The sequence below is a fragment of the Bombyx mori genome, chromosome 10 (genome assembly GCF_030269925.1).
Source record: "Bombyx mori chromosome 10, ASM3026992v2".
Lineage (NCBI taxonomy): Eukaryota > Metazoa > Arthropoda > Insecta > Lepidoptera > Bombycidae > Bombyx > Bombyx mori.
Window position 1 is genome coordinate 14,385,073 of NC_085116.1, and position 27,983 is coordinate 14,413,055.

At 37.0% G+C, this 27,983-nt stretch overlaps 2 protein-coding genes across 2 annotated transcripts; one reads left to right on the top strand and one right to left on the bottom strand.

The window, feature by feature from the left end:
- On the bottom strand, positions 1-27,948 carry LOC101741278 (phosphatidylinositol 4,5-bisphosphate 3-kinase catalytic subunit delta isoform). The gene is made up of 19 exons (XM_021353414.3): positions 27,795-27,948; positions 27,363-27,526; positions 25,489-25,720; positions 24,484-24,707; positions 19,072-19,327; positions 18,507-18,673; positions 18,002-18,214; positions 16,902-17,101; positions 15,445-15,636; positions 14,815-15,021; positions 13,810-13,953; positions 13,198-13,322; positions 12,513-12,660; positions 11,937-12,125; positions 11,195-11,337; positions 10,254-10,411; positions 7,666-7,845; positions 6,935-7,054; positions 1-6,655 (listed from the first exon to the last, which is right to left on the bottom strand). Exons 2-19 carry the CDS (start codon positions 27,507-27,509, stop codon positions 6,533-6,535), a joined length of 3,168 nt encoding a protein of 1,055 aa, XP_021209089.2. The 5' UTR covers positions 27,510-27,526; positions 27,795-27,948; the 3' UTR covers positions 1-6,532.
- On the top strand, positions 19,937-23,479 carry LOC105842557 (leucine-rich repeat-containing protein 23). The gene is made up of 5 exons (XM_012696320.4): positions 19,937-20,198; positions 20,643-21,240; positions 21,674-21,849; positions 22,060-22,201; positions 23,353-23,479. Exons 1-4 carry the CDS (start codon positions 20,002-20,004, stop codon positions 22,163-22,165), a joined length of 1,077 nt encoding a protein of 358 aa, XP_012551774.1. The 5' UTR covers positions 19,937-20,001; the 3' UTR covers positions 22,166-22,201; positions 23,353-23,479.
- Positions 27,949-27,983: the final 35 nt, after the last annotated feature.

The following is a 27,983-nucleotide window of genomic DNA, read 5'->3' on the forward strand; positions in this document are numbered from 1 at the left end:
TCGTATGTAAATATTTATTCAAAAAATCATATTTGAGATAGCAAATAATAATGGGTATTTTTTTTCTCTATTATATACTTTTTAATATTCTCCTATAACAAATCCTCACGTAACTTGTATGATTAAATGACACATGACAAAGGAACTATTGTATGTAGACTTGAGATGCTTTATGAACCTTAATATAATTAGCAATATGGCTAAATTACATGTATAATTATGAAAACTTACAGACTATTTCACAATAACATTGCTTTAACATAGACTTTCCCTTCATATAATTATTATTTGGTGATATCTCTTCATCCGTACGACCGGGGTCTGTTCGATCGAATTAAAAGAAAACTATGACAATAAATGCCAAGAAAAGTTATACATTAATAACGTTTCCATTTAATATATTAAGTGCAGAATTATACTCGAGTAGTTTGAACCGAAAGTTTGGTTGTATAAGGAATATCTTTGATGACTTTATCAATGTAATAGTTACATTATTTCAATAGATTAACAAACTGAAATCACTTGGCATTTAGGTATATTTCAGTGATGTCAGTAGGAGAATGAGCAAGCAATTCTTCAACGGGCCCTACTGAGTTCAAAACGAAACTCGCCTAGTATATAATATGTTTAAATAAATAACATACTCATTTGTATGTTTTAAAATGTGATGTTTACGATAATTTCAAAATCGATTAATATAAATTTTATCGATATTAATCTTCAATTTGACATAATGCTAAAAATGAATCGTTCTCCTTATTTATAGCTATTGAGGAAGCATTATATTATCCTATTAACAAATCTTGTAAAATATGGCCAAATATTGTATTTTACGATGACATTTTGGTAAATTTGCTTTTTAAGAGAAAAACGAATGTGTTGAAATAGATATTAATATAAGTATTTTAAAATTTCAACATTTTTATCACAAGATAGTACGAAATCGAGACATTACTGTTGTTGATACATCGATAATGATTCAATTTCATAACTAATCGAACTACGATATTGTATGTACACAAAACTAATAAATGAGTCGTCTATTATCAAAGGTGGCAATCTGTGCATTTGGACAAAAAATTTTTATTGATATGTCAATACAGATTTATTTGAATATAATCGTCTCCTTCAAAGAATACGGTTCAAAACCTGCATTAAATAAAGGTTAATAGTTAACCTGTTATTTATCTAAGATGTCGTTCCGAAGAGTTTTGTGACTGCCAATGGAATACAAAGTCAATAATTCGTTTTTCTGATTTACCAATCATTGTCCAAAAGTCAGATTGCCGCCTTTGATAATAGTCGACTCAAATTGTCTATTTATGCAATATTAATAATTAAACACACAAAATAAACTAGTGACATAATATAAATAGAAATGATAAACTGTATCATATCATTAATAGTTACTGTTGTAATGTTTGAGATTATAAACACGATTATTATACATTAATATCCATAATCTATTATTATTATTGTGACTATTATTATTATTATGAGTTGAACATTGAATAAAATAGTGGGGCTGTGATATATTTTGATAGCTGAATTCTAACGTTACTTATCAATAGAATATTATCGATAATGCCAATTAACTGGCCCAACGTTCTGAAATTCTGAAAAGGTCAAATTATTGTACTATTTTTTCAACAATTCGTCTTTGCTGTAATAACTGTTGTTTTATCAGAACTATCATCGCTATAAGACCTAATATCAGATTCGACAAAGACAATAAATAATTACTTTCAGAACTGTATATAGCGTCTTTTATTTACAAACCATATTGCACTTACATTAAATTAGGCTATTTATTGGACTACAGCGGACGTTGTTATGCATAAATGATCCAATTCACTTTGAAGTCATAATTAGCTAATACAATTGTCGATAATAATGCATTTAAAAACAGTATTCATACTTCGAGGTTTGACTGATTTGAGCACATCATAATACATCATGAAATTCAAATCTTAAAAGCTTTAATGGAGTGGGTCATTTTTGCATAAGCACATCCAATATAATAGATTCCTCGTAATGTTCAGAACGCAACTGGCTGCAGATTATAGTGCTTAAACTATTGCTAACTAACGTGTGAAGACTTTCAGTCTACCATTTTCTAATTGGCAGTGTTCGTTGAAACATTAAATAAGTGCACATTTAAAATTAGTCTTTATTCAAACGGAAAAAGTCTAAATCTTGATTGAAACTAAATAAATTCGAATATATGTACATAGGGAAAAAGAACAAGGTATGTTAACAGTTTCGGCAAGCTGAACCTGGCCTATGGAACCACGATCCGGTGTTAATATCAATAAATGTCAGATTTACATTGATTCTTGATGCAAATTAATACAGACAGCTCAATTTCGATTTTACATGACCATTTTCGAACGTATTCTGGATTTTAATAGAACGTTAATGTTAAAATTATATATATAGGTCAAATTCGTAACGAAATCTCAGGTAACATAATAGCGAAATTATAGATGGCCTAAATAATTTCTGTTAAATCAATACACTGACCGCAACGTTGTATCGCATTACAATTTAGTCTCACATCGGTAAACATAACAATGTATCGATTAACATAACGATGTATCGATACAAAACTTTAATCGATTATTTCATTCGATCCAATCACGTTTATATTCATATCGGATTTTATTCAGTATTTTTGCATGTATAGTTTAAAGCAATAACATTATTTTGAATCAAGTGTGACCCTGTCGATCACGTTTAAAACTTTCAGTACTCTGTCACAGGCTAAGTTCGACTATATTGTGATGTATTTAAGTTTCAAATTACAACGAAACTGTTCTTAGACCAGTTCTCTCGTTAATTTATCAAATAATGCTTTTTATAATACAAGAGCGGATACGACAAAAAAAAGTTGAACGGCCAATAACTTCAAATCGTGTTGTAATATCTAGTTATTAAATCGATCTAACATGACATTCGAAGAAATTCTGTGAAATACAGTAACCCCCCCTATAACGCGGTAGATTAGTTCCGCGTTATAGGGCTTGAAATCGCGTAATATGAAAACGCGTTATAATTGGGTTTTTAATTAAACAGTACTAAACATACTTTGTCGATTGACTTTCAAGATGAAAGTATAATGTGTAATAAAAACCAAATAAGCAAAATAAAATATATTTCCTGGTGGTGTGTTAGGATAGATACCACCATACTACTTGTTTCTGTCGAGAAGCAACCACGCCTAGCGATTTAAAAGAGTGGGACATCCGTTACACTATAGAAGTGAAACTTCGCATGCACGCCACTTCAAGATATAAAAAAAAACCTATGCTTAGATTTCTGATTATTTATTTTGATACCTACACATTTACTAGCATTTTTAATATGTTTTAAAACAAACGCGAGTCAGTTTCTTTTAGCAACGAACTCAGTTTTGATTCGTTTCATGAAAATTAAATTATACTCAAAGTTTTTTATTTATTTATTTAGCTATCAAAACGAAACCCAATGAAATCGCAAAATGCGCTTTGCACATTACATACACCTTTATTGTTTCTTGAAACACGTCGCTAAAGGAAATCTTAAAAAGTTCGATATACCTGTGATTCCCGAATCTACGTCATATTCAACTGCCAATAACGTTATTCACACGATCTACGATAGTGAATTACGAATATTTATTACGAAATTCATTTGAGTAATTAAGAAATATTCGACCACACAGTCGTTTTAGAACAGGTAAAACCGGATCTGCTTCTAAATCGAGTCAATAACTAACGACATCCAAGTTAAATGTGACTAATGTAATTTAATTATGATTATTTTAACCAAACCAAAGCGATCGGAATAAATGCCGAATTCAAATGGTCATAATAGCCGATGCGAAACAAATCTTAATCGATTCCCCTAAGCATTCTCCGTCGTTCGTACACAGCAACAACTAAACGCTAAATTATAATATTACATATCAAATAAGGCGTATCAATTATATAAATATTCATAATCATACGTTCGGACGTCGAGTCCTTGAATATTCGCTAATCGGTTCTAAAACATAACACTAACTTTATAGGGACTGTATAAAAAATGTGTAACGAATTCCGACAACTAGAGATTACATTGCTTATAATCGATAACTCACGACACGTGAGCGTGGCAACATCGGAACCGCACTACACGACGATATGAGGTAGCGTAAACTTATTCACCGATTTTGATTGCCAGAAATAAATTAACAGACGACGTCAAAATACTAACGGGTTGTAGATGTGTTGGCAGAATTATCGAACGCTTTGTGATGATAAGTCAATGTTATCAGAAGTTCTGCCTAAAATCATGGACACACGAGTGTAAGCCTTCGCCGATTATCCAGCATTAATGTTTGGAATAACTTTTCGATTTTCGATTTCTTTTTAAATATCGATTTGACGCTACAACTCCGCAGTATCGATATAACGTCATTATCGATTTATTTTCGGCAATTAAAAATAGCGGTGCACAAAAAAAAACCTAAAGCAGATTAAATTTTAACCTTAACGACGATATAATACTGCTATAACGGCTATAATTTAAAGATAACTCATACAAATCGATTCCGTCAGCGACACGCGAACGCCTACCTTAATATTATGCTAAATAAACGTGCCGATGCGGGTTCAATATATGAGTGAATGCACGTATGGGTTTAATGTTTGCACGAAGCGTTTCCTACTTAAAACTACAGCTTATGATGAGAGCAGTGATATAATTCTCCTAATGTACTCGCGCGGTTCACGATGTACGGTTCAATCGATCGTGACCTCAGAATCGCGGCGGCCCATCCTATCGCCATTCTCACATTCCTGTCGAACCAAAACCTTAAAATTAACTAGTACACTAAACCTAAATAAAAAAGGGAGGGGAAATTTCGATCCGAAAACATCCAACGAAAATATTACAAGAAAATAAACTACACTAAGTCGAATTGTCTTTACGAATAGGATATTTTCGTAGTATCGTACCTTTGTGAATGTTCGTTTTTATCAAACATAGACCGCACTTTAGCGGAACATGCATGATAAGACGTTAAAGTCATATATATTATGCTGTCTCAAGAATTTTAGTTGAAAAACAGGTACGGATACATAGATAATTTAGAATAAATTAAATAATATATGTAATGTAAACGAAAACATATTTTTTTTAAACTAATAAACGCCGAAGCGCTTCTATATCACAGCCAAGTCGGCCGCCGCTGGCCTGGAGTCTACGATCTTAAATGCGATTTAAAAAAAAAATCGACATTCCATGTGTCTTTGACACGTTCCCGCTGTCATTGTTTTTTTTTTATATTTCAAAACGTCATAGTCATTTAAGTCTTACCTCAGTCGCCTTCACATAAACGTTCATTTAAATTTTGTACTATCATCGATAAATGAACGTACATAAAAACGATCGTCTCAGCTTTTTTTGTATTTATCACATCAATAGAAAAAAATCAGTCTTTATTTTAACATACGAGTCCCGTTTGCGCACTTCTCAGTGGAACCGAAAAAAATTAGCAGATAGTACCACAAATTGTAAATGAATTTTGTTCGTGTCAAAAGAGATACTGCAATTTGCGTCGTAACGGTTACCGGTCTTCGAATAAGAATTTGACAGTACAATTTTGAATGTTTTTCCTGGTAACATTGTAATAAGGTGACAGCTGTCATTTCGGAAATGTCACATTGCAAAAGTAAATTCACTATCTGTAAAGCATCGATTAATCGATAATCGTTAACAAAGAAAAATATAATTTGTAACATTGTCGATTTAAATTAATGTGCTGAATAAAATTGTTCCTTCTTTTCATGTTTTTCAAACGGAACTAAACCATCATTTATTTTAGTAGAATGATAGCCGAGACGACCTTTCTTCTAATATAATGGACGTACCGTCGGATTAGAGGCAAGTTTATATAATTATCGATAACTCTATCGATTACACTTAAAAGTCAAATAACAATTATTATAGTCACTATTTCGATGTTCGTTATCGGACTTTAATGATACGACCGACCCTATTTATTCTAGTTAAATAACTTTAAAAAAAAAAAACTCCTAATTTTAGGTCACAAACTGGTAACAATTCCCTTCATTTCATTATCGAAGTATATTCATATGGTGATGTCGTAAAAATTAGTTACGGGTCGGTCGCCAAACTGTCTCGTATTAACAACTAAATTCCTCTACTGTCTAGCGTCAGCTAAAAGCGGTTTCTACGCGAACCGCTTGTCGGAACAATGTCCGCACGAGAGCAAACACACACCAAGTACTTTACTCAGGAGATAATTGACAATTCGCAACGTCAAAATCGTTCCGGTGTTATGATCTCTACAGAATCGAACCTCAAAAGCTCTGTTTAAATATTGTTTCTCGTAACAAAAACGTTTATCAAAAGCAAGCCTCAATGATCCGTACGTCTGCTCCAAGATCGACCGTACGCGTTCGGCTGTTAGGTCGATAATTGTTTAAAGCGTCTGCGGCATTTGTCTAGACGGCTGTCCCTTCAGCCGCCTACCCAGAGGTCACTGTCAGTTGTTCTTGTCGCAGTTATGGAAGACCCAGTTGAAGGATGTCTTCCACGAATTCTTGAGGGCGTCCGAGAACTTCTCACGGAAATGCTCCATCGCTTTCTCTTCGGACCGATCCATTACCTAGCAGGAAACAGAGTGTAATTATATTGACAATTTAGATACCCTTCATTTAAGGTATGGAATTTCTAAACTTGTTAACAATCCCACAACTTTTGTCGTGGTTTTTTTTTTGTAATTATAATTAAGATTTCCAGTAAAAAAAATCATTGTCCCTCTTTCATCCAACTGGGTTGCCTGGATGAAATCCCTCTATGTGATAAAACCGTCACTCCATCCACTTGCAGTGTTCCATTCATCTCCCCGTTTAAAAGATATTGGAAATCATAAACAAGTACTCACTAATGTATCTCTGAGGTATTGCAAGTCCTTCTCCGAGCTGAGTTCCGGCAGCCCCGTCGATATCATCATTGAGAACAACGACAGTATTAGATGTCCATGTTTGCGGAGGATTTTGAATGCCTATAATATTTATGATTATTAATACATTCGAACTAAAACTTTCGTCGTGTAGCTTCATAGGCCAAAAGTCCGGTTTGCATGTTAGAGCCTGGTTACAGAATAAAAATCCTACCAAACCGATAATACTTCTGTGTTGTCACCGCGAGATTTGCTACACTATTTTTTCTTACTATACTCACGTATTTACTTGAATTTGTTAATTTGTTTGAACCAAAATGACACCTTGCAATGCTTTAGGCATACACACATACGCGACTACCTATTCGCTGCTAAATACTATTTATAAAAAATTGCGGCTTTCACGTTTTTATATTTTAAGCTGATGGTGACGAACTGCCAACCACCTATCTGTTGTTGACAATGACATTTGACTTCACTGTCAACTGTCAAAAACTGATGAACTATTCATTTTAGAGAGCCATTAAGCTCCACTCAGAAATTATTTCCCTTATTTCATTATTGTTTATTATACACTTCTTTATTAAAAGTGATATAAAAATTTATATTGGACAGCATTACAACACAAATAGATGTATACATATACGCAGCCACGACAGAGGGGAAACAGTGTATAAATATATAAATAAATAGACACGTCGTCATAAACTTACAGTTTCGCAATGCTCCTTGAATATTTTGAAGTCGATAGCGTTGTTATCGCCGGAGCCCTTCTGACCTTTATTGATGACGTATATAAAATCGTGCGTCAGCACAAAGGGCACCCTTTCCCGTTTGAATCCGTACTTCTGTTTGAAATGTCCAAGGAAATGGCCGAAGTCTATGTGGAAGAGCTGCCGAAGGAAATCTATAATTTAGATCTCGCTAGTGAAGGGACAAGCAGTTTTTTTTAATTGCTTATACTTCGATCAATAATACTACTAGATTCGCGATTAGCGCTTCAAAAACGGCCCGAAAAATAAGACCACAAATAAATTTGTGGTCTTATTTCAAATTAGTATGGTCCAATCATAGCCAACACTAAGACGTCAAAACGCTGCAATGCGCGTTCAAAAACTGAGTAAAAAACCACCGTAACACCAAGGTTTTGGAAGGAATATCTTTTTTTGGTAAATTTATATTATTAAGTGTTTTTCATAAAATAATAAACACAATTATATTGCAAATAAAACACAATTTACGAATATTGTAATTGTTTGGCCAATGTTTGCAACAAGGCACCAACTATTGTAACAAACATCACCTATTCTTGGACAGGGAATGCATAGAGTAGTTTTGTTATTTTATAATGTTATTTTTGTTTGTAGATTTCCTAGTAGCCCTTTGTCGCTGTGCACAATGGATATATATTGTCGCGAAAGAAAGAGGAGAAGAAAAATTCTAGAATTGTTCAATGGTGGTGGCAAATCAATGCAAAAAAGTATTAAAAAAACTTTACATGTATGTGTAAATATTTTAAGCGTATATGCTGAAAAGGATTTGTTTTCTGGGGAAACGAACACAGCCATAAAATAAGCCTAAATTAAACTGATTATAGAAAAATTCATTGATATAAGATTACATTATATTTGTAAAAAAGAAACCGCTCATATAAAAATGACTTCTAAAAGACAGCTTTATAACAAACTGAATCTGTTTAAAGGTAATTAAACCTACATTATTGTTTTAATAACTTCTGTATAAAGAATACGTGGAAAACATGTTTCGTGTTTCCTTTCATATTTTTTTTACTTTATTCAATTTTATTTTTTATCACCTATTTGTTGTAATAGCGGCAATGTAAAATATTATCTACTACTTTTTTGAATCGGTCAAAAATAGTTGCGACCATACAAAACAAACCTAAAACAAATATGTATATTCTGCAACTCTATGTCTTTCAATACTTACTGTGTTCTGAGCATTGAAATGTAATACCAAGAACTAAATCTAGTTCCACAATACAATAAGCATGAAATTTTAAACAAATATTTTTAACCTTATAAATTAGGCTTTAAGTATCATTTTAGAATCAATATTTTTGTACTGATGACTTTTTATGTTCAAGTGACATTTTAAATTTATTCCATAATATTCTTTTTCTGACGAAAGGACCTAAATACATATATTTTGCAATGGTAATTAAACTTTATGTTTAAGTATTAAGGTTTATAATAAACTGAAGTCGTTGACATTATTAAACTTTTTTCTAAGAAATGAAGATGTTTTCGTGTCTGCAAACGTGGCCACTGGAGCGTCTTATTTTTGTTCCTGATCCTTAATCTAGTACTATTATTGATCGAAGTGCTTATATGGGTGGTGTTAAGTGGTTACTGGAGCCCATAGACATCTACAACGTTAATGTGCCACCCACCTTGAGATATGAGTTCTAAGGTCTCAAGTATAACCCCACTGCAATGAAATGATGAGTGCAATGGAAACGGAGGTCGCCGATGATAGCCGATGAAAACCTTTGTTTGTTTGTTTGTATGCCATTCATAATTAAAACCAATCGAGTGTGAAGCTATCTGCAGTTGTTTGTTATAGTACAATAGTGCTGTACCAACTACCGAGCGATCATCGTAGTATCAAGCAATCCAGTATCGATTGTACGTCAGCTGTTGTGTCTCCTAAATCTCGTATTGCAGCAACCTGAGACAGTCTTGCGGCAGATATAGTAATCGGCACGAGTTTTGAGCTATCGACAAAAGAGTGGGAGGGCGTCTGCGCATCGGGCATTTAGGGTCAAAATAAATGGTTCATTCATGTATTTAATAAAAAAAATTATCTTCGTTCAATTTAAAAATGTATTAGTAATTTTTTAATACGAGTACTTTTGCCCGGGGTTTTGCTCGTATTATAGTTAGAAATAATCATATTTTTAGCCGACTTCCAAAATGTTATCCGTGGACTCGTGCCGATTATTATACATTGCACAGTTGAGATCTGGCCGCAGTGCTGAGGCTCCGGTCACCGTGCTCGTCGAACCCGTCGCTTGCGACGAAGGGCTCGGTGAATAAATCAACCCATGGACGCAGCCCACTGAGTTTCTCGCCGGATCTTCTCAGTGGGTCGCGTTTCCGATCCGGTGGTAGATTCTGCGAAGCACTGCTCTTGCTAGGGTCAGTGTTAGCATCACTCCGGTTTGCGACCAGTTAGCTCACCTACTAGTTAAGGTTACGCTGAAATAGCCTCTCAAGGCTAGGTAGGAAAAAAAAGCTGAGGCTGCGCTGTTTGTACTACAGCTAGCTACACAGCGCACCTGCCCGCTCTTCTTGACCATGATGTTGTCGGGATGTCGGTCGGCGATGCCCAGCACGTAGGTGGCGACGCAGTAGCCGGCGCAGCTCATCGTGAACTCGTCGATCGCCTTGTTGAAGGCGTTCTCGTTGTTGTTGTCGGTGTACTTTCGAAGCCATTCTGTGTAATATATATTTTTAAATTCATTAATATCGGGTAGCTGTTACAGTGTTTATTGATTCCCTTGAACTTATCGATCCTCAACCGTTTGCTTTTTTTTTATATTCGCGATGCCCGTGAGGTTTAGTAGTCCGGAGACCATTGACATGACAATATGAAAGCCTCCACCCGCACGAAGTCCAAATCTCAATTGAGTTGTACAACAGGCGGCCCACCCATCAAAGCGGAACACGTAACTACTTTAGGTTAGAAATCCGATAGTGGTATAGGTATCACTTTCAATTTGAGAGGTTAAAATATAAATATGAATTGACACTCATGTTCATAAAAGCGCTTCCCATTCGCGTGTAACTGGAATAGTCCCTAACGCTACCAGCGCATAGATAGGAACAAAATTGTATCCGATCCTTTGGACCGAATGGTACCATCGCCAGTTAACATCGCCCTAAACACGTCATCCCCCTGATCCATTAACGGTGCTTTTAGGCACCACAAGCACCGGTCACCGTCCTCGCCTAATCCGTCGCTTGCGACGAAGGGCTCGACGAGTAAACTAACCCATAGACACAGCCCACTGAGTTTCTCGCCGGATCTTCTCAGTGGGTCGCGTTTCCGATCCGGCGGTAGATTCTGCGAAGCACTGCTCTTGCTAGGGCCAGTGTTAGCAACAACTCCGGTTTGAGCTCCGATAACTCAACTACACGCTAGAGTGACGCTGATATAGCCTCCCAAGGCTATCAGCTTAGATAGGAAAAAAAAGTGTTGCTTCTAGATTGAACTTACGCAGCAAGGCCGCTTTGTTTATAGTGGACGCCGCGTTGAAGGGTGCGTTCTGCTTCTGTATGTTGGCGACGGTCTCCGCGTCCTCCACCACCTCGATCATGCCGACAGAATACTCGATCGATATGCAGTTGTACGCGTTCAGTCTGTTCGATGACGAGAAACTACTGAGTTAGGCCACTCGTATATACAGGGTGTTGTGAAGAATGATGCGGAAAATAAAAATAGCTGAAAGTTTTTAATCCCTACTACCTATAATAAGTTTTTGGAACGAAGTCCGTAACGTAAGATTTTTATTATTTATGTCTTAGTCTTAGTATAATGGCTATACAGTGTCTAACGTATAGTCTACGTGATGACGGTTATTATTATTATTCATTAGCTGTTTCTTTATATATTATTATATATTTTTTTATAAATCATTGTGAATAAAATAAAGTTGATAACTTTGTAAAGTTTTTTTTTTTTTTCATAAATTCGTATAACTTTGTTTTGTGTTTATTACACAGACGAGTAAATGAGCGGCACGTTTGGTCTTAAGTGGTTAATGGAACCCATAAATGACGTTATAGTAGTCATAAATAAACATTTTTCATCTTCAATCATTTGAGGTCTTGTTATTTTCCTATGCTTAGTTGGGTTTGCCATTGCACTGTCGATGTTCACGACCCACGATGAACGATTATGGTTGGCAGGAAAATTTGTTCGTTTATCTAATTTAAATATTGAATAAATCAAAATCAACCTGAAGTCGTATCCATGATTTTTCCATAATCTATCCATTATCCTCAGCATCTGTAGCGTGAACATATCTTGTCTGAGATCGTCTCCTATTTTCAATATTATCCGGATATCGTTGCCGGTCGGGTCGAAATTCTCAAAATTCAATATCAGAGGACGCATTTTACTGTCCATGACTCGACAACCTTCAGGCCTAAAAAGAGAAGAATTTCAAAATTGTCTCTACAAAAAAACGTGCGGGTTAAATTTGACATTGGATCTATAAGAAGACCGGAATCAGAGTGTTGCGTGCTAAATTCTACTTAATTATAAAGTTTTTTTTATTTATTTAATGCCTATTTTTTTATACTGACAACATTGTATAAATTTGTTAATTGTTGCAAAGATGAGCGAACGAGCTCACTAAGTATCAATTATAGAGTACAACAGCTTCAGCTTCGCGGCAGAAATAGGCTAGGTGTTAGTACCGACTGTTATGAGCTTCTAATAATACCTACTACTAGTAAAAAAATATTTAGGTACTTCTTCATCTTCGATATTTTAGTTGAGATTAAAAGTTACCACTTAGATGGCGTCTTACTTGATTCTTTTACACTTGAAGCTAGGGTTGAGCGGCGACACGAATCCCTCGCAGAGAGCGTCGACGCAGTGTTTCTCTTGTAAGTGCTGGTGTAACGCGATTCGGGCTTTAGATATCTCCTTTTTCTCTTTAACACACTGATTCACCCCTGCAAAGCGTGCACATATTAAATTAACAAATGCAATACTATCGTGTTTTCAAAGATAACATTTTTTTTTTAAATTTAAATATTAATTACTGGTGGTAGGACCTCTTGTGAGCCCGCACGGGTAAGTACCACCACCGTGCATATTTCTGCCGTGAAGCAGTAATGCATTTCGGTTTGAAGGGTGGGGCAGCCGTTGTAACTATACTGAGACCTTAGAACTTATATCTCAAGGGGGGTGGCGCATTTACGTTGTAGATGTCTATGGGCTCCAGTAACCACTAAACACCAGGTGGGCTGTGAGCCGGGAGTGTTGCTAACGCTGGCCCTAGCAATGGAAACGCGACCCACTGAGAAGATCCGGCGAGAAACTCAGTGGGCTGTGTCTATGGGTTTAAGACAGTGACCGGTGCTTGAGGTACCTAAAAGCACCGTTAATGGATCGGGAGGATCCGTAATGACGCGTGTTACGCCATCGAGAATGTTAAAGCCCACAGATACAGTCGCCTCACCGGATCCGAGTACAGAGTAAGCACTTACATTTAAGTTTCTCCAGACACGTGATCTGTTGCTTGAGTATCTTGATGTGCTCTTGCGAGCCGCGGCAGTACGCCTCGAGCATCAGCCGGAAGCGCACGGACACGGACGGCACGTGCATCTCCGACCTGTCGACAAACTCCGAATTACTCTCACGAAATACGTTGTAGATATCTATGGGCTCCAGTACCCACTTAACACCAAGTGGGCTGTGAGCTTGTCCACCCATCTAAGCAAAAAAAAAACACGGGTACGCTTATTTTAAATTTAATTCAAAGTAACAACTTCAAACCGTTTGTTCCTTCTATCTATTTCAAAACTTGCAGACTAAATACACATAAAATAAAATTTCCTTACAACTTTTCGATAATTAACACGAGTATGCAAATTTCTGTTAGCTTATAATTTTTGTTACATAGCACTAATGAAAATTTTAACAATAATTATCTGCACGTAATTTTCATAATAATTTGGCTCGTAGGATATTATTTTAGAAGTAAAAGAAGTATTACGGTATCTGTGGTCACGGTGGATCGTGAGCTCATGTTGTGCCATCACACGGCTCTAGCGTTCATAGACCCTATGCATATTAACAGATAGTACAAGCAAACTAACCTTAAATGCCAAAATAAATAGTGTCCAATGGTCATATTCTTGAAGGCTCGCTGCAGGAGGAACACGGACAGGTCACACATGAGGTAGGACTCGTGCTTCAGGGCTTGAACCAACTGGAGGAGGTACAGCATGAGATCGTTATCACTGGAAATGAAACGTTGTTAGTTAAAAAACAATATATAGATATCTTTAGTGACCATACAATAGAAGAAATGTAACGAGAATGCGAATCATAAATTTTAAATGATCTTCGATATTTGAAAATTTGACAGATGTCGTGGCCTAAAGCGTAAGGTGTCCGGTGCCTAGTAACGATGTGACTGTGCCGGTGTTCGAATCCCGCAGGTGGGTCCCATTTTTTTCTTTGGAAATATGTACTTAACATATAGTTCACGAGATGACATTCACGAAGAAGAAATGCCATTGTGTAATAAATATAAAGCATGCACAATTACTGGTGGTTTGGCGTATGCCCACACTGAAAGGTACCCTCACTTACCATCGTCTACCGCACAGCGGATGTAATGCCATCCCCTCCGAAGGACAAAGCACACCTGATGCAATACAATTATGGCTAACCTCGCATATCACGATAAATCAAAGAATACTTATTGTGAATATGGGCTTCGGTATTCGCTTTACACCGACCAGCGCGCTCATGCGTTATCTAATATCACAGTTACGATTATCCATTCTGTAGACATATGAGTCGACTATTATCAAAGCCGGCAATCTGACTTTTGGACAATGATTGGTAAATCAGAAAAACGAATTTTTGACTTTGTATTCCATTGGCAGTCACAAAACTCTTCGGAACGACATCTTAGATAAATAACAGGTTAACTATTAACCTTTATTTAATGCAGGTTCTGAACCGTATTCTTTGAAGGAGACGATTATATTCCAATCAATCTGTATTGACATATCAATAAAAAATTGTTGTCCAAATGCACAGATTGCCACCTTTGATAATAGACGACTCATATATCCTATGGCCATACAAACCTAATTTTTTCCAAACATTTGACAGCAAAACTCCTGACTGCTGCATCAGCGTACGCGTAGTCCAACAGCTCTAAGGCAGACTCCACCCGCAACAGAGGCCACTCGTCCAACATCCTGGGCACGCTGGAGGCCTGAGTTCGTTCACCCCACTCAACGCATGACAATAACTTTGGCAGTAGCTCGGGCGTTTCCACTCGAAAGCGTTCTCTGTTAAAAAAAAAGTATGTTATAGTTACTTTTCTTCGTTTTTGTTTATTGCTTAGATGGGTGGATGAGCTCACAGCCCACCTGGTGTTAAGTGGTTACTGGAGCCCATACACATCTACAACGTAAATGCGCGACTCACCTTGAGATATAAGTTCTAAAGTCTCAGTATAGTTACAATGGCTGCCCCACCCTTCAAACCTAAACGCTGCACGGCAGAAATAGGCAGGGCGGTGGTACCTACCTGTGCGGACTCACAAGAGGTTCTACCACCAGTAATAATTTTCAATTAACCATTAAATATTGTAAACCAATCAAAGCTGACAATTTCTTAACTCAACTATCGGACCCCAACGAGCACGTATTTGTATCGCACTACACTGAATCTTACCAGACAACAAAACATAAATAAATTATTAGACTCACCTCGAAGCCCAAATATCTTTTTTCTCTTGCTCGTGCATTTCATACATAGGATCTTTCTCGGCTATTATACGTAAGCGTTCAAAGTCTCTGCACAGTCTGTCCATCAAGTCCGGGGAGACGCTCTCGATGTGGTCCGAGTAAGCCATCACTGTCTCTTGCTTCGGGAATAGGATAGGATATTGGCAGTCGTAACTAGAATTTGATAAAAAGCATTTTTAGGTTGAGGTCCATTGATAAGCTCCTTCAGGTCGTTTAAGTGTCCAACCACTACCAAATTAAAGTTGATTGAATTAGTTCATTTAGGCTTTTAAAAGTATGAATTCACTAAAAATGTGACAGCCAAATCAAAGAAATAATTTTATTACAAGCTTTCAAACACTGCACTGTTCCTTGTGTGCTTAGTGCGAGATTCCTATGATTTTTTTTTTAATAGCTTAGATAGGTGGACGAGCTTACGGCCCAACTACTTAATTAATATGATGATGTTACCGGAGCCCATAAACATCTACAACGTAAATTCCGCCACCTACCTCGAGATATAAGTTCTAAGGTCTCAGTATAGTTACAAGGGCTGCCCCACCCTTCAAACCGAAACACGTTACTGCTTCACGGCAAAATTGGCAGGCCGCTGGTACCTACCCATGTGAGCTCAAAAGACGTCGTACCACCAGTAATTACGCAAATTATAATTTTGTGGGTTTGATTTTTATTACACGATGTTATTCCTTCACCGTGAGAAGTCAATCTTGAACAATTGTTAAGTACGTACTTTACTAGAAAAATTGGTACCCGCCTGCGGAATTCGAACACCGGTGCATTGTTCGATACGAATGCACCGGACGTCTTATCCTTTAGGTTACGACGACTTCGAAATCGATAACTTCTCGAACGCGTAAAAGTTAACTCAAATTTGTATGGAGTTGGAACAGCTTCCCATTGTTTACAGCTAGGAGCGCTGTTCCACTAAGCACACGGCTAAATATCTATACAAATAAATTAAATTGGAGTGTCTGTTTGTAATAATAAAATAACCACTTCTTACTGAGTGCGTAAGTATGTATACCACGGAACGTATACCAAAATATATATTTCTTAATTTTTGTCTGTCTGTCTGTTTGTTCCGGCTAATCTCTGGAGCGGTTGGACCGATTTTGAAGAGACTTTCACTGATAGGTAGCTGATGATATAAGGAGTAACTTAGGCTACTTTTTTAGACTAGCTTCTCCCCGCGGCTAACATCCCGGGACTCTTTTTTTTTATTGCTTAGATGGGTGGACGAGCTCACAGCCCACCTGTTGTTAAGTGGTTACTGGAGCCCATAGACATCTACAACGTAAATGCTCCACCCAACTTGAGATGTAAGACTCAGCTATAAATAATAAAATTGAATGTTTCCGAAGCGAAGGGCCGGTCGCTAGTCTTCAATATAACAAGTAGGTAGACAGTTATCGACTCACTTGGAGAACATGACCTGCAGCACGGCGGAGTCGGGCGTGGGGTTGGCGACGACGGTGCCGAGCGGGTGCAGCACCATGTCGTCGCCCTGCGTGTCGTCCGCCACGTGCGTCCACATCGCGAGCCGCACGCCGTCCGTGCGCAGCTGCTCCTTGTAATCGAACACCATTGTGTTGGCCCACGTCAATCGATTCACCGGCTCCTGTTCGAATAATTCACAAAACATCTTAGCGTCTCGGCGATACATGACATCATAACGCGAGTTGTCGTCGTGGCCTAAAGGATAAGACGTCCGTTGCATTCGTGTTGAGCGATGCACCGGTGTTCGAATCTCAGGCGGGTACCAATTTTTGTAATGAAATACGTACTCAACAAATGTTCACGATTTACTTGTGGTTTGTTATTTGTCCCTCGCTTTCGCGGGATATTATACTCCGAGCATATAAATGTCAAACACACCAATTCAACAATTTCTATAATGTGTACAATATTAAAAATATAAACCAAAAGTAAAGTAAACAACGCTAAGCTCTAGAAGATACCAATTAAAACTAAAATTACGTTTTTTACAATCAACTTAAATCTACGCGCGCGAATCTCTTTTCATGACGTCACGGGACACCTGCGCGTTCGGGAACTCCGATCGCATCCGATGGCGCCCGGGTGCGACCGAATATTGCACGCTACAGTGAAGGAATAACATCGTGTAATCAAAATCAAACCCGCAAAATTATAATTTGCGTAATTACTGGTGGTAGGACCTCTTGTGAGTCCGCACGGGTAGATACCACCACCCCGCCTATTTCTGCCGTGCACCAGTAATGCGTTTCGGTTTGAAGGGTGGGGCAGCCGTTGTAACTATACTAAGACCTCAAGGTGGGTGGCGCGCATTTACGTTATAGATGTCTATGGACTTCAGTAACCACTTAACACCAGGTGGGCTGTGAGCTCGTCCACCCATCCAAGCAATAAAAAAAAAAGTATAACCGGCGTCCCACACTTCAAACTCAAACATAGCATTGCTTCGCAGCAAAAATAAATTTAATTTTCCTAACCGTCCGGACTCACAATAAATAAACAGTATAAACTATAATCAATTTACCTTATCCTTTCCTCTCCATTTCGATTTAATCTTTGATAGTTCGTAAATACCGAAACACAGTCTCGCCATTCGCGGTAAGTTGTGAACTTTTATCGGAAATGTCAACTCTTCGTCCCATGTGGCAACACCTTCTTTCGATATTACAGCAACTTTTGTCTTTTGTACTTCGCATAGCGGCTTGCCGCCGTGAAATATCCCGCCTAAACAGACAACCTTGAAAAACACAAATGATATATTAAAAATTTAAAAATTTTGAGTTAATAACAGTTAATCATAATTAAAGGCAAAAACAAATTTAAAAACTGTTCAACTGGAACTTGAACGATGACGTCATTGTGCAAATTATAGCACTTTGTTACGGCTTATATTAAAACTTATAAATTTCACACCATTGTATTTTTTTATTCCATTCCAAAGAAACCTCTGATAGTCCATGTAATACTTATTGAATTAGATTATATGTGAGAAGCCTTAATTCATTGAATAAGATAAAGACATTGGTTACCTCGACCACTCTGCTTGGGTCCACATTGAGTCCGCAAGCGCTTTGCACGCGGCAAGTGTAATTCTTCTGAATGTTCCAAGACGATTCGTTTTTCTTTCTTCGCATAGTGTTCGAATGTTCCGATGTAAGTCTTCTGCGTTCCGGCATATATGGTATCTCACGATCCACTGTGAAACACGATTACTCTTCTAATTATGTAAGAAATTATACAATGGAATATCCGAGATGTGTTAATTGGCTTGAGACTTTTCAACAATTTTATGAAATATTAATGTCTATATTTTTATCAGGCCTTGTCTACAATTCCCAAAAGGTGATGCGTCGGTAGCAACGGCAGTGGGTGTAAGCCAATATATGAAAGGCAAGAGAAAAAAAAACTACTTTTTAGATCCACACTCACACAGCGATCACACAAATTAATGGATATTATAAATCAAAAGCTACTACCCATATTACGAGTACTGAGTGTCCATTATCAATGTTAATTGCACAGGTGTCGTGATTACTTTAAACTAAATTTCAAAATTGTCTCTTCACAGTAATAAATTACCAAGTTCATACTCACAGGATAAACGCAATTTATCAATACTGACGGTCATAACTTGAGGCACTCCGTCTACGGCCAGCATCTCTTGTATGTATAGAAACTGTATCAAAGGATAATCCCCGAATAGGTACTCCTCACGGCCGCACACTTTGAGAACGTAGTTGTGAGGATGTTCCGACCTCAAATTCATGGAGTTGTTCAACTTTCGAAGCACGATTTCGATGTGTTGCTGAGGAGTCAACGTGGCCGGCACGTTTGATGAGTACGAGGTTATCTGCGAGAGAAAAAAAAACGAATGAAATCAAGTGGTACACTCTCAAAGAAGTTCAGAACAGGATAGAAACCCAACGGTATCGAACACGGCCCTCTTTCATCTCATTATATTGTTATGCCGGTACGAGTAACGCCATCTGTCGTCAAATAGCGAAAATAGATATCGAAATGATTAATACTATCGGAAATGTTCTGGAAAATTGCAGACATGCAGTGTCGACTATAAAGCCGTTGCAAGGACGAAATGAAATTAGTTAGTATTCAGTTCTATTCGCAGCAATATAACGAACGGGTCACCTGAAGCGAAACGAGGAAGTGAATTTTATCACATTTACCTTAAGTGTTGTAATAATTAATTATAGTCTAATTAGAATTGCGGTGAATAGTTTAATTATCCTGATCCCCAGCGCGTTACAATGTTTATAACATTTCTTTAAGTATTATGAATTTCACTACATCCCACATTCAAGAAGCCCAAGCTAGTACATTTTCCAGTATTATAAATCGGAAACAAAATTGTGCCATCCACAGATGTTTTTAGTATTTATAATATCATAAAAACCTTCTTGGTAACAAATTGAGACATATTTTGTCAAAACTTACTGACAATTTCATTATAATATACAAAAAAATCGTATTTTAGCAACTGCTCAACTCTTGTGCATAAATACGGACATGTTAAAATCTCATTTTGATATACACAAGGATGACGATGTAGAGGAGGAGTTCGAGCATGAAGCTGTTTCTCATGCCCACGAGGAGGAGGAAGAACATGCTCTTCCTGAAGTGATCAGTGGTCCAGTTAGGAAACTGAATAGATCTGAAGTCAGTGTTAGACTCGGGCTGCTTGGGAAAACTGCGGAAGCAGATGGGTGCGATAGGAACTCTAATAATTATTATTTAATCTATACTAATATATAAATCTACAGTGGTTTTTACGGATGTTTTGTTATAACTACTGAACCGTGCATCCGATTGACTTGAAACTTGGTATCCGTGTAGAAAATACATGTACTTAATGGATAGGCTAATATTTACATGAGTGTTGGCCAATTGCGGGGGCGTTAATGATGAGAATCTTTCTTTTGAGAAATAATAATGTTAATTTTAAAGGCCCAGCGAAGCGGACGGTTACAGCTAGTAGTTCATAAATTTGGTATTCGTTTGACTTGACCTCTATACGCGATAATGTTTTCCAGTCTGGAGAACTAAATGTTTTGGTGTGAACTGACGCCTACACATTAAACCACAAATCACTTACGCTACGAAACGAGAAACATTAAAAAAAAAGTTCATAAAGGATCCTATATTTACAGGTACACATATTTAAAAGCGACCTGCACGGACATGAATCTGACCGACATAACAGCCATTAAATATTTTAAGCACCTACAATTTGTCGACGTATCCAACAACAAGTTGGACTTAGAAGCATTGCAAGCGGTGACGGAGCTTCCACATCTTTTGCTGATACACGCTGACAAAAATATACTTCGATCGGGCGCGCTGAAGAAAATGAAGTACCTCCAAGTCATTATAATGAATTACAACGAATTAACGACAGTTCACGATGTCTTCCAACCAGAGCTCAGCACTTTAGAAGTTGGTTACAACAAAATAAGAAAAATAAATTTCGATAGCAGAATGGAAACTATAAGGTGCTTAGATTTTCGCTACAATTTAATAGAAGACATTAACGGACTTAATTTTCCAAATTTGGACAGCTTGTACTTAGCCGGAAATCAAATAAACAGCTTGATTGGACTTGAGAGTTGCGTGAATTTAAGAATTTTGCATGTTCGTAATAATCCCATCAAATTGCTTAACGGGTTTGTCCCGGATTTAGGGAGGCTTCAGTATGTGAACTTGAGAAACTGCAAGGTCTCCACTTTGAGGCAGGTCAAGAAGCTGAAGGTAATTTATTTCTTCATTAACCTTTATTCATTTACCTTTTTTTAATGAGGCTTTTTACACTGTTTTAAATCTCAGGAGTCATGATTATCATGAAACAAGAACTCTTTCATTGAACCACAAACCAACTTAGCCACCAAAATGCGCATGCGATCGGCTATACGATTTACCAATCGGATTGATTTGGGAGACCTAGCTTTCAAAGAACAGAGATAATGGCGATACTGCGAGGAGCACCACATTAGTCTCTAAAAGTACTTCATGACAACATTTTTTTATGAAGGAAGAATTACTGGCGGCCCGGAGACCTTTCCAGTTTCACCAGGAGAGGTGGGCGAGGGATTCATGAAAACCACGACCACCCCTAGACGAATCAAACGACTATAAATTTCCAGAGGGTGGTAAATTATCTAAAATTTAAAAATTCATCTCTCAGGTCCTGCCATCTTTAGAAACGTTGATATTGAAAGGGTGTCCATATATGGGAGGAACTGGGGAAGAAACGCCCGAAGTAGCAGACGAGGAGGAAAATTCTGAATTGAGAGTAGAGATCTTAGCGGCTTTACCTAAATTAAAGAAAATTAACAAGACTGTGGTCACACCTGAAGAGAGGTAACTTTTTAAAATTTTAGTTAAAACTAGATTTCATTGTTAATAATTTATTCGTTTCTTAATGACCTTTGATACATTTTTTAAGCATCCCCTCAGTTCTCATAAAATAGCTGTTGCACAACTATACCCCAAAGTGAAATGACACTACAGATCGATCTATTTAAGAAATTTAAACCCCAATGGTTGTACTTTTACATTTTTGACCATTAGAGCCGAAGCGAAAGAATTAATAACGCAATGGATCGAAGATGGTGCTGCAGACGAGGAAGCTGAAGAAGAACAACAACCCGAGGAGCACGACAATGATGATGATTGATCATTAAATATCTTTAATGAATCCTCCGGTTTTCATGTAAGACAACAACTAAACTGTTTGGCGTGCTAGTAGTCGATTGCGTTTTCTTATTCTGCAATTGATTATAGGTGTACGTTGTCGGTCTAGAGCAGCTCCACTCCATCTCCTACTGCTGGTGTCGTATAAAGCGACTGAGACGTTCACCAGAGAATGGGAAGCAGCATTCTCTGTACATTAAAATACTCAACTTCGATTGCTACCTGATATTTGCTAACTAGTAGGTCTTATTGTACCCTCGCAATGAGGGTAGTACCCTGCCTATTTATGCCACGAAACAGTCGCACGATTTGACGAATGGGGCAGATATTATATTATACCTATAAGCACGATTTATTTATTCATATTAAAACAGCTTTCCCTGTACATTAAACTACTCAACTTCGATTGCTACCTGATATTTGCTAACTAGTAGGTCTTATTGTACTCTCGCAATGAGGAGTAGCACTACCCTACATTTATACCACGAAGCAGTCGCACGGTTTGGCGAATGGGGCAGACGTTATATTATACCTAAAAGAACGATTTATTTATCCATATTAAAATGGTCTAATTAGTTCTTTGATTGTACTGAAAATTCATCTACAAAGATCGTTTCTTTGACACGATTGGTCTAAGTTTTATTTACCTGATCTATAGTTTGAAACACATTAACAATACAAGTGTGTTTTCTCGTGAATAATGTAACTCAAATATGTCTACTTTTTTTTTATTGCTTAGATGGGTGGACGAGCTCACAGCCCACTTGGTGTTTGGTGGTTACTGGATCCCATAGACATCCACAACGTAAATGCGCCACCCACCTTGAGATATAAGTTCTAAGGTCTCAAATATAGTTACAACGGCTGCCCCACCCTTCAAACCGAAATGAGAGTAGAGATCTTAGCGGCTTTACCTAAATTAAAGAAAATTAACAAGACTGTGGTCACACCTGAAGAGAGGTAACTTTTTAAAATTTTAGTTAAAACTAGATTTCATTGTTAATAATTTATTCGTTTCTTAATGACCTTTGATACATTTTTTAAGCATCCCCTCAGTTCTCATAAAATAGCTGTTGCACAACTATACCCCAAAGTGAAATGACACTACAGATCGATCTATTTAAGAAATTTAAACCCCAATGGTTGTACTTTTACATTTTTGACCATTAGAGCCGAAGCGAAAGAATTAATAACGCAATGGATCGAAGATGGTGCTGCAGACGAGGAAGCTGAAGAAGAACAACAACCCGAGGAGCACGACAATGATGATGATTGATCATTAAATATCTTTAATGAATCCTCCGGTTTTCATGTAAGACAACAACTAAACTGTTTGGCGTGCTAGTAGTCGATTGCGTTTTCTTATTCTGCAATTGATTATAGGTGTACGTTGTCGGTCTAGAGCAGCTCCACTCCATCTCCTACTGCTGGTGTCGTATAAAGCGACTGAGACGTTCACCAGAGAATGGGAAGCAGCATTCTCTGTACATTAAAATACTCAACTTCGATTGCTACCTGATATTTGCTAACTAGTAGGTCTTATTGTACCCTCGCAATGAGGGTAGTACCCTGCCTATTTATGCCACGAAACAGTCGCACGATTTGACGAATGGGGCAGATATTATATTATACCTATAAGCACGATTTATTTATTCATATTAAAACAGCTTTCCCTGTACATTAAACTACTCAACTTCGATTGCTACCTGATATTTGCTAACTAGTAGGTCTTATTGTACTCTCGCAATGAGGAGTAGCACTACCCTACATTTATACCACGAAGCAGTCGCACGGTTTGGCGAATGGGGCAGACGTTATATTATACCTAAAAGAACGATTTATTTATCCATATTAAAATGGTCTAATTAGTTCTTTGATTGTACTGAAAATTCATCTACAAAGATCGTTTCTTTGACACGATTGGTCTAAGTTTTATTTACCTGATCTATAGTTTGAAACACATTAACAATACAAGTGTGTTTTCTCGTGAATAATGTAACTCAAATATGTCTACTTTTTTTTTATTGCTTAGATGGGTGGACGAGCTCACAGCCCACTTGGTGTTTGGTGGTTACTGGATCCCATAGACATCCACAACGTAAATGCGCCACCCACCTTGAGATATAAGTTCTAAGGTCTCAAATATAGTTACAACGGCTGCCCCACCCTTCAAACCGAAATGCATTACTGCTTCACTGCAGAAATAGGCAGGGTGGTGGTATCCACGCGGACTCTCAAGAGGTCCTACCACCAGTGAAACCACTACTGCCGAGGTATAAGGTTTTATCCACAAAGGCTTACCTCCATAACTTTGGTAACGAGTATGAAACGCTGGTCATTAAGATGACTCTTCAGTGTTGTCGGGATCTCGGGCTGATCGGCCAGCCGCAGCGGACACTGATACCGGAGACGTTCGAGCGTGGTGCTGTGCGTCCGTTTCAACAAACTCTCCTCGGCCAGATAGCGCATTCGCATTCGATAATCGTTCACTTCTGAATTTTTTAGACTATCAAATACTTTTAGGGCTGTTGACAAGAAAATTAATATTTGATATTATTCTGTGCATCACTAAGCAGATTAAGTATATCATTTAACAATGTTACAATTGACTAATCAGATACAATTAGTCCTGAACACGTTCAACACAAAGAGCTTTCCAGTCAGCAAATTACTGACAAACAACATGTGTTGTGCCAATATGTATGATATGTATTAGTATTCTGAACTATTCTGCCTATGACTAGCATGAAGGAATCACATATTCCATACTTTGATTGGGATTATTTAATGAAATGCCCGTGCACATTCTGACTTCCTGATATTATTTCCAAGCTGTATTTGACAACAAAGTATCTTCTTTAGTATTCTTAACCACAGTTGGTAAAATAATAAAAGTGATATTAGCCCATAAAATTAGTTTAAATCATGTCTATGACTTGGGAAAACTAAACATATCACTTGAAGGCTCCGAGCTGTGAGCTTATTTGCCTATTATGTCCTGTGATTTTATTGCCCTTGTGGACAGATGATCATACGCCCTAGCTGATGCTAGGTGGTTACTGTTACCCATAAACGTCAGCAATGCCAGGGGCAAGGCAACTCCATAATACTGAAGACTCTCGTCAAACTGCATTGGAAGGACAATTGCCATAAATACAGAACTTCAAAGGATGGCACCACCCACACACAGAGATCAGAATTAAATTCATATAACTGATTTTAAATTGTATAATTAGAGTCTATAGCTTTTCAGAAATATTTCATATACACTTTGTATTTCATATTAAATGTTAAGTTAATACTCACATTTTCCTATCAAATGTGTGATGTCTCTGTTAAGGCAGTCTTCGGCAGGTCTACCATCTGACCTTTTAACTATAATAAGCACACCACATACAGGTTTGATGTCACATATACGTTTTCTTTCATCATCTAATTCTTCTGTGACAGCTAATGAGTTTACGAATTGAAAAATATATTTGTTCATTTCAAGCAACATTCCGAATAAAGGATAATTGACTGCTCTGTCCCAAAGATCCTGAAAGATTAATCATAAATACACATTCTTTAAAGTATCCTAAGTTTCCTTTAACACACTAATATAGCTGGTATTTTTATTAATATGAAAAAAAACTTTCAAGAACTTAGTTTACTTAAATTCTTATTGATGAATAAATCTTCGGCACAATATAATTGTCTCGCAATTTTTTTTTTACTTGTTTACATAGTATTATGGGAGGCCACAACTACAATTCGACTGTTGTCCCCTAACATACCTTTTTTTTTTTTTTTTTTTTTTTATTGCCTTTGTAGGCAGACGGGCATACGGCCCACCTGATGGTGAGTGGTTACCGTCGCCCATGGACTTCAGCAATGCCAGGGGCAGAGCTAAGCCGCTGCCTACCTGACGGTAACCATCTCTAATGTCACTAATACACATGTATACAATTAAGAATTGTTTTCACACCCCATATAATGAAACCAAGACACAAAAATAGTGCACAGAAAATAAGTATTGAGCAAAGGAGTTCATTTCAAAACATTATGATCTACAGCAAAATTGATCACTAGAAATGCATTATAATGTCTGGTGGACAAACATAAAAATTGGTAGAAATTTTCCTTCTCTATTGCATTCCAGTGATTTGTGTGAGGAAAAGGGGAGTTGACACCTTCATTTCAAGCAAATCAATCTATTTATCTTAAGATCTAAAATCTTGATAACCAGAATATATTATGTGTTAGAGTTAGAGTTAAGTATTGTGAAGTTAACAACTATTTGGGGTGCCAATTTTTATTTATCTTTTTAGTGACTACAATATTCTTAAAAACTTAACAGGCTAAACCTTGAATATGCATGTCAGCATATTGGACAACATAACATGGAACAGTAAAACACGTACAATACATCCTTTGTTTTAAAGTCAAAATTTATGGATCTGAGCTCTCGTACTGTAGTAATGATTTCTATTTTGTATTGGTTTGATGATATCATAACAGGATAGAAGTTTGAGTAATAAATGATCTAAGATCACCATTGTTTATTGAATTAATAATTCAATTCGACTGATATAGCTATTCATATAAAAATAAGTTGCATAATTAAAATATAGAGATAGCAAAAAAGTTTAACACATTTTAAAATGAAACTTCCTTTTTGATTGCGACTTATAATTTAGTAAGGCGAACATAGAATAATTTGTAAAGATTTTTTGTATATTTATTGATAAGTAGTGTAGAGGTGTTTTTTTAATATCATAGCATCCCTCAATTAGATATAAAAGTAATTTGTCTAGTTTAGCAAAGAAGTGTGTATAGTACATTAAAACGAGTGTTTCTCATTAGTAAATAATTTAGTCTTTGTTCTTAAAATTCAACACTATCTTTGTTATTGTAGCTTATCAGTTTGTAATGTATGTAACAGGATGTAAAAGAAATATGAGAAAAAAACTGGTTATTTCTACTGTATCTAAGTAGGATATTGTATAAAATATATATATTTCGACACAACCACCTACATATTCGACAAGAGTGCACAGTTGGTGCAGTGTTTTCTAAATGTAACAAATTATCTTTGTAAACATGTTACTCAATAGTTTGACCCACTTTCTCACGGCACTATCGAAATAGCGTGTCAGCGAGAGGTGTGAGTCACGAGGGTGGTCCTTCCTGTCACTAACCTCTTTGACATCCTCAAAAGTTGCATCCCAACTTTTTCGTAGGGGTATGTACATTGAATTCGGGAGCAGGCACGTAAGTTCTACGCAATCGGACTGCGGGGACATCCAGTAGTCCCACGTATTGGGACAACTCGGCGCAGGCACCATTATTTTGTTACTTTTCCCTATAACAACAATTATTACCCTCGACACATTTCATTAACCACTTAATTCAACTAGCGCGTGTTGTAAAACAGTCGCTGTTGTTTCGCTGCAAACAATGCAATCAACACATCAGAGTTGCTGTTGTACAAATCGCAACGATGTTGATTCTTAAGCATTTCCTGGTATTTTACCAAATCCAAATCGCCATTCGAAATGAGACTGTCAATGATAATAATATTACAATAACAACACATAAACATCGATTTTGCACGTGTTCATTAACATTACCTAAATGTAGAACTTTATGTTTTATTTACTATCACAGCACTAATATATTTTTACGAAATACATAATAATATGTTTTCGAGAAATTGTAAATAAAGATTACGTGCAACAAACTATGTAGGTATGTACCCGACGAGCAAAGCAATAATTATGTATTACTACTCTATAACATTACACTCTATGGAGTAAAGA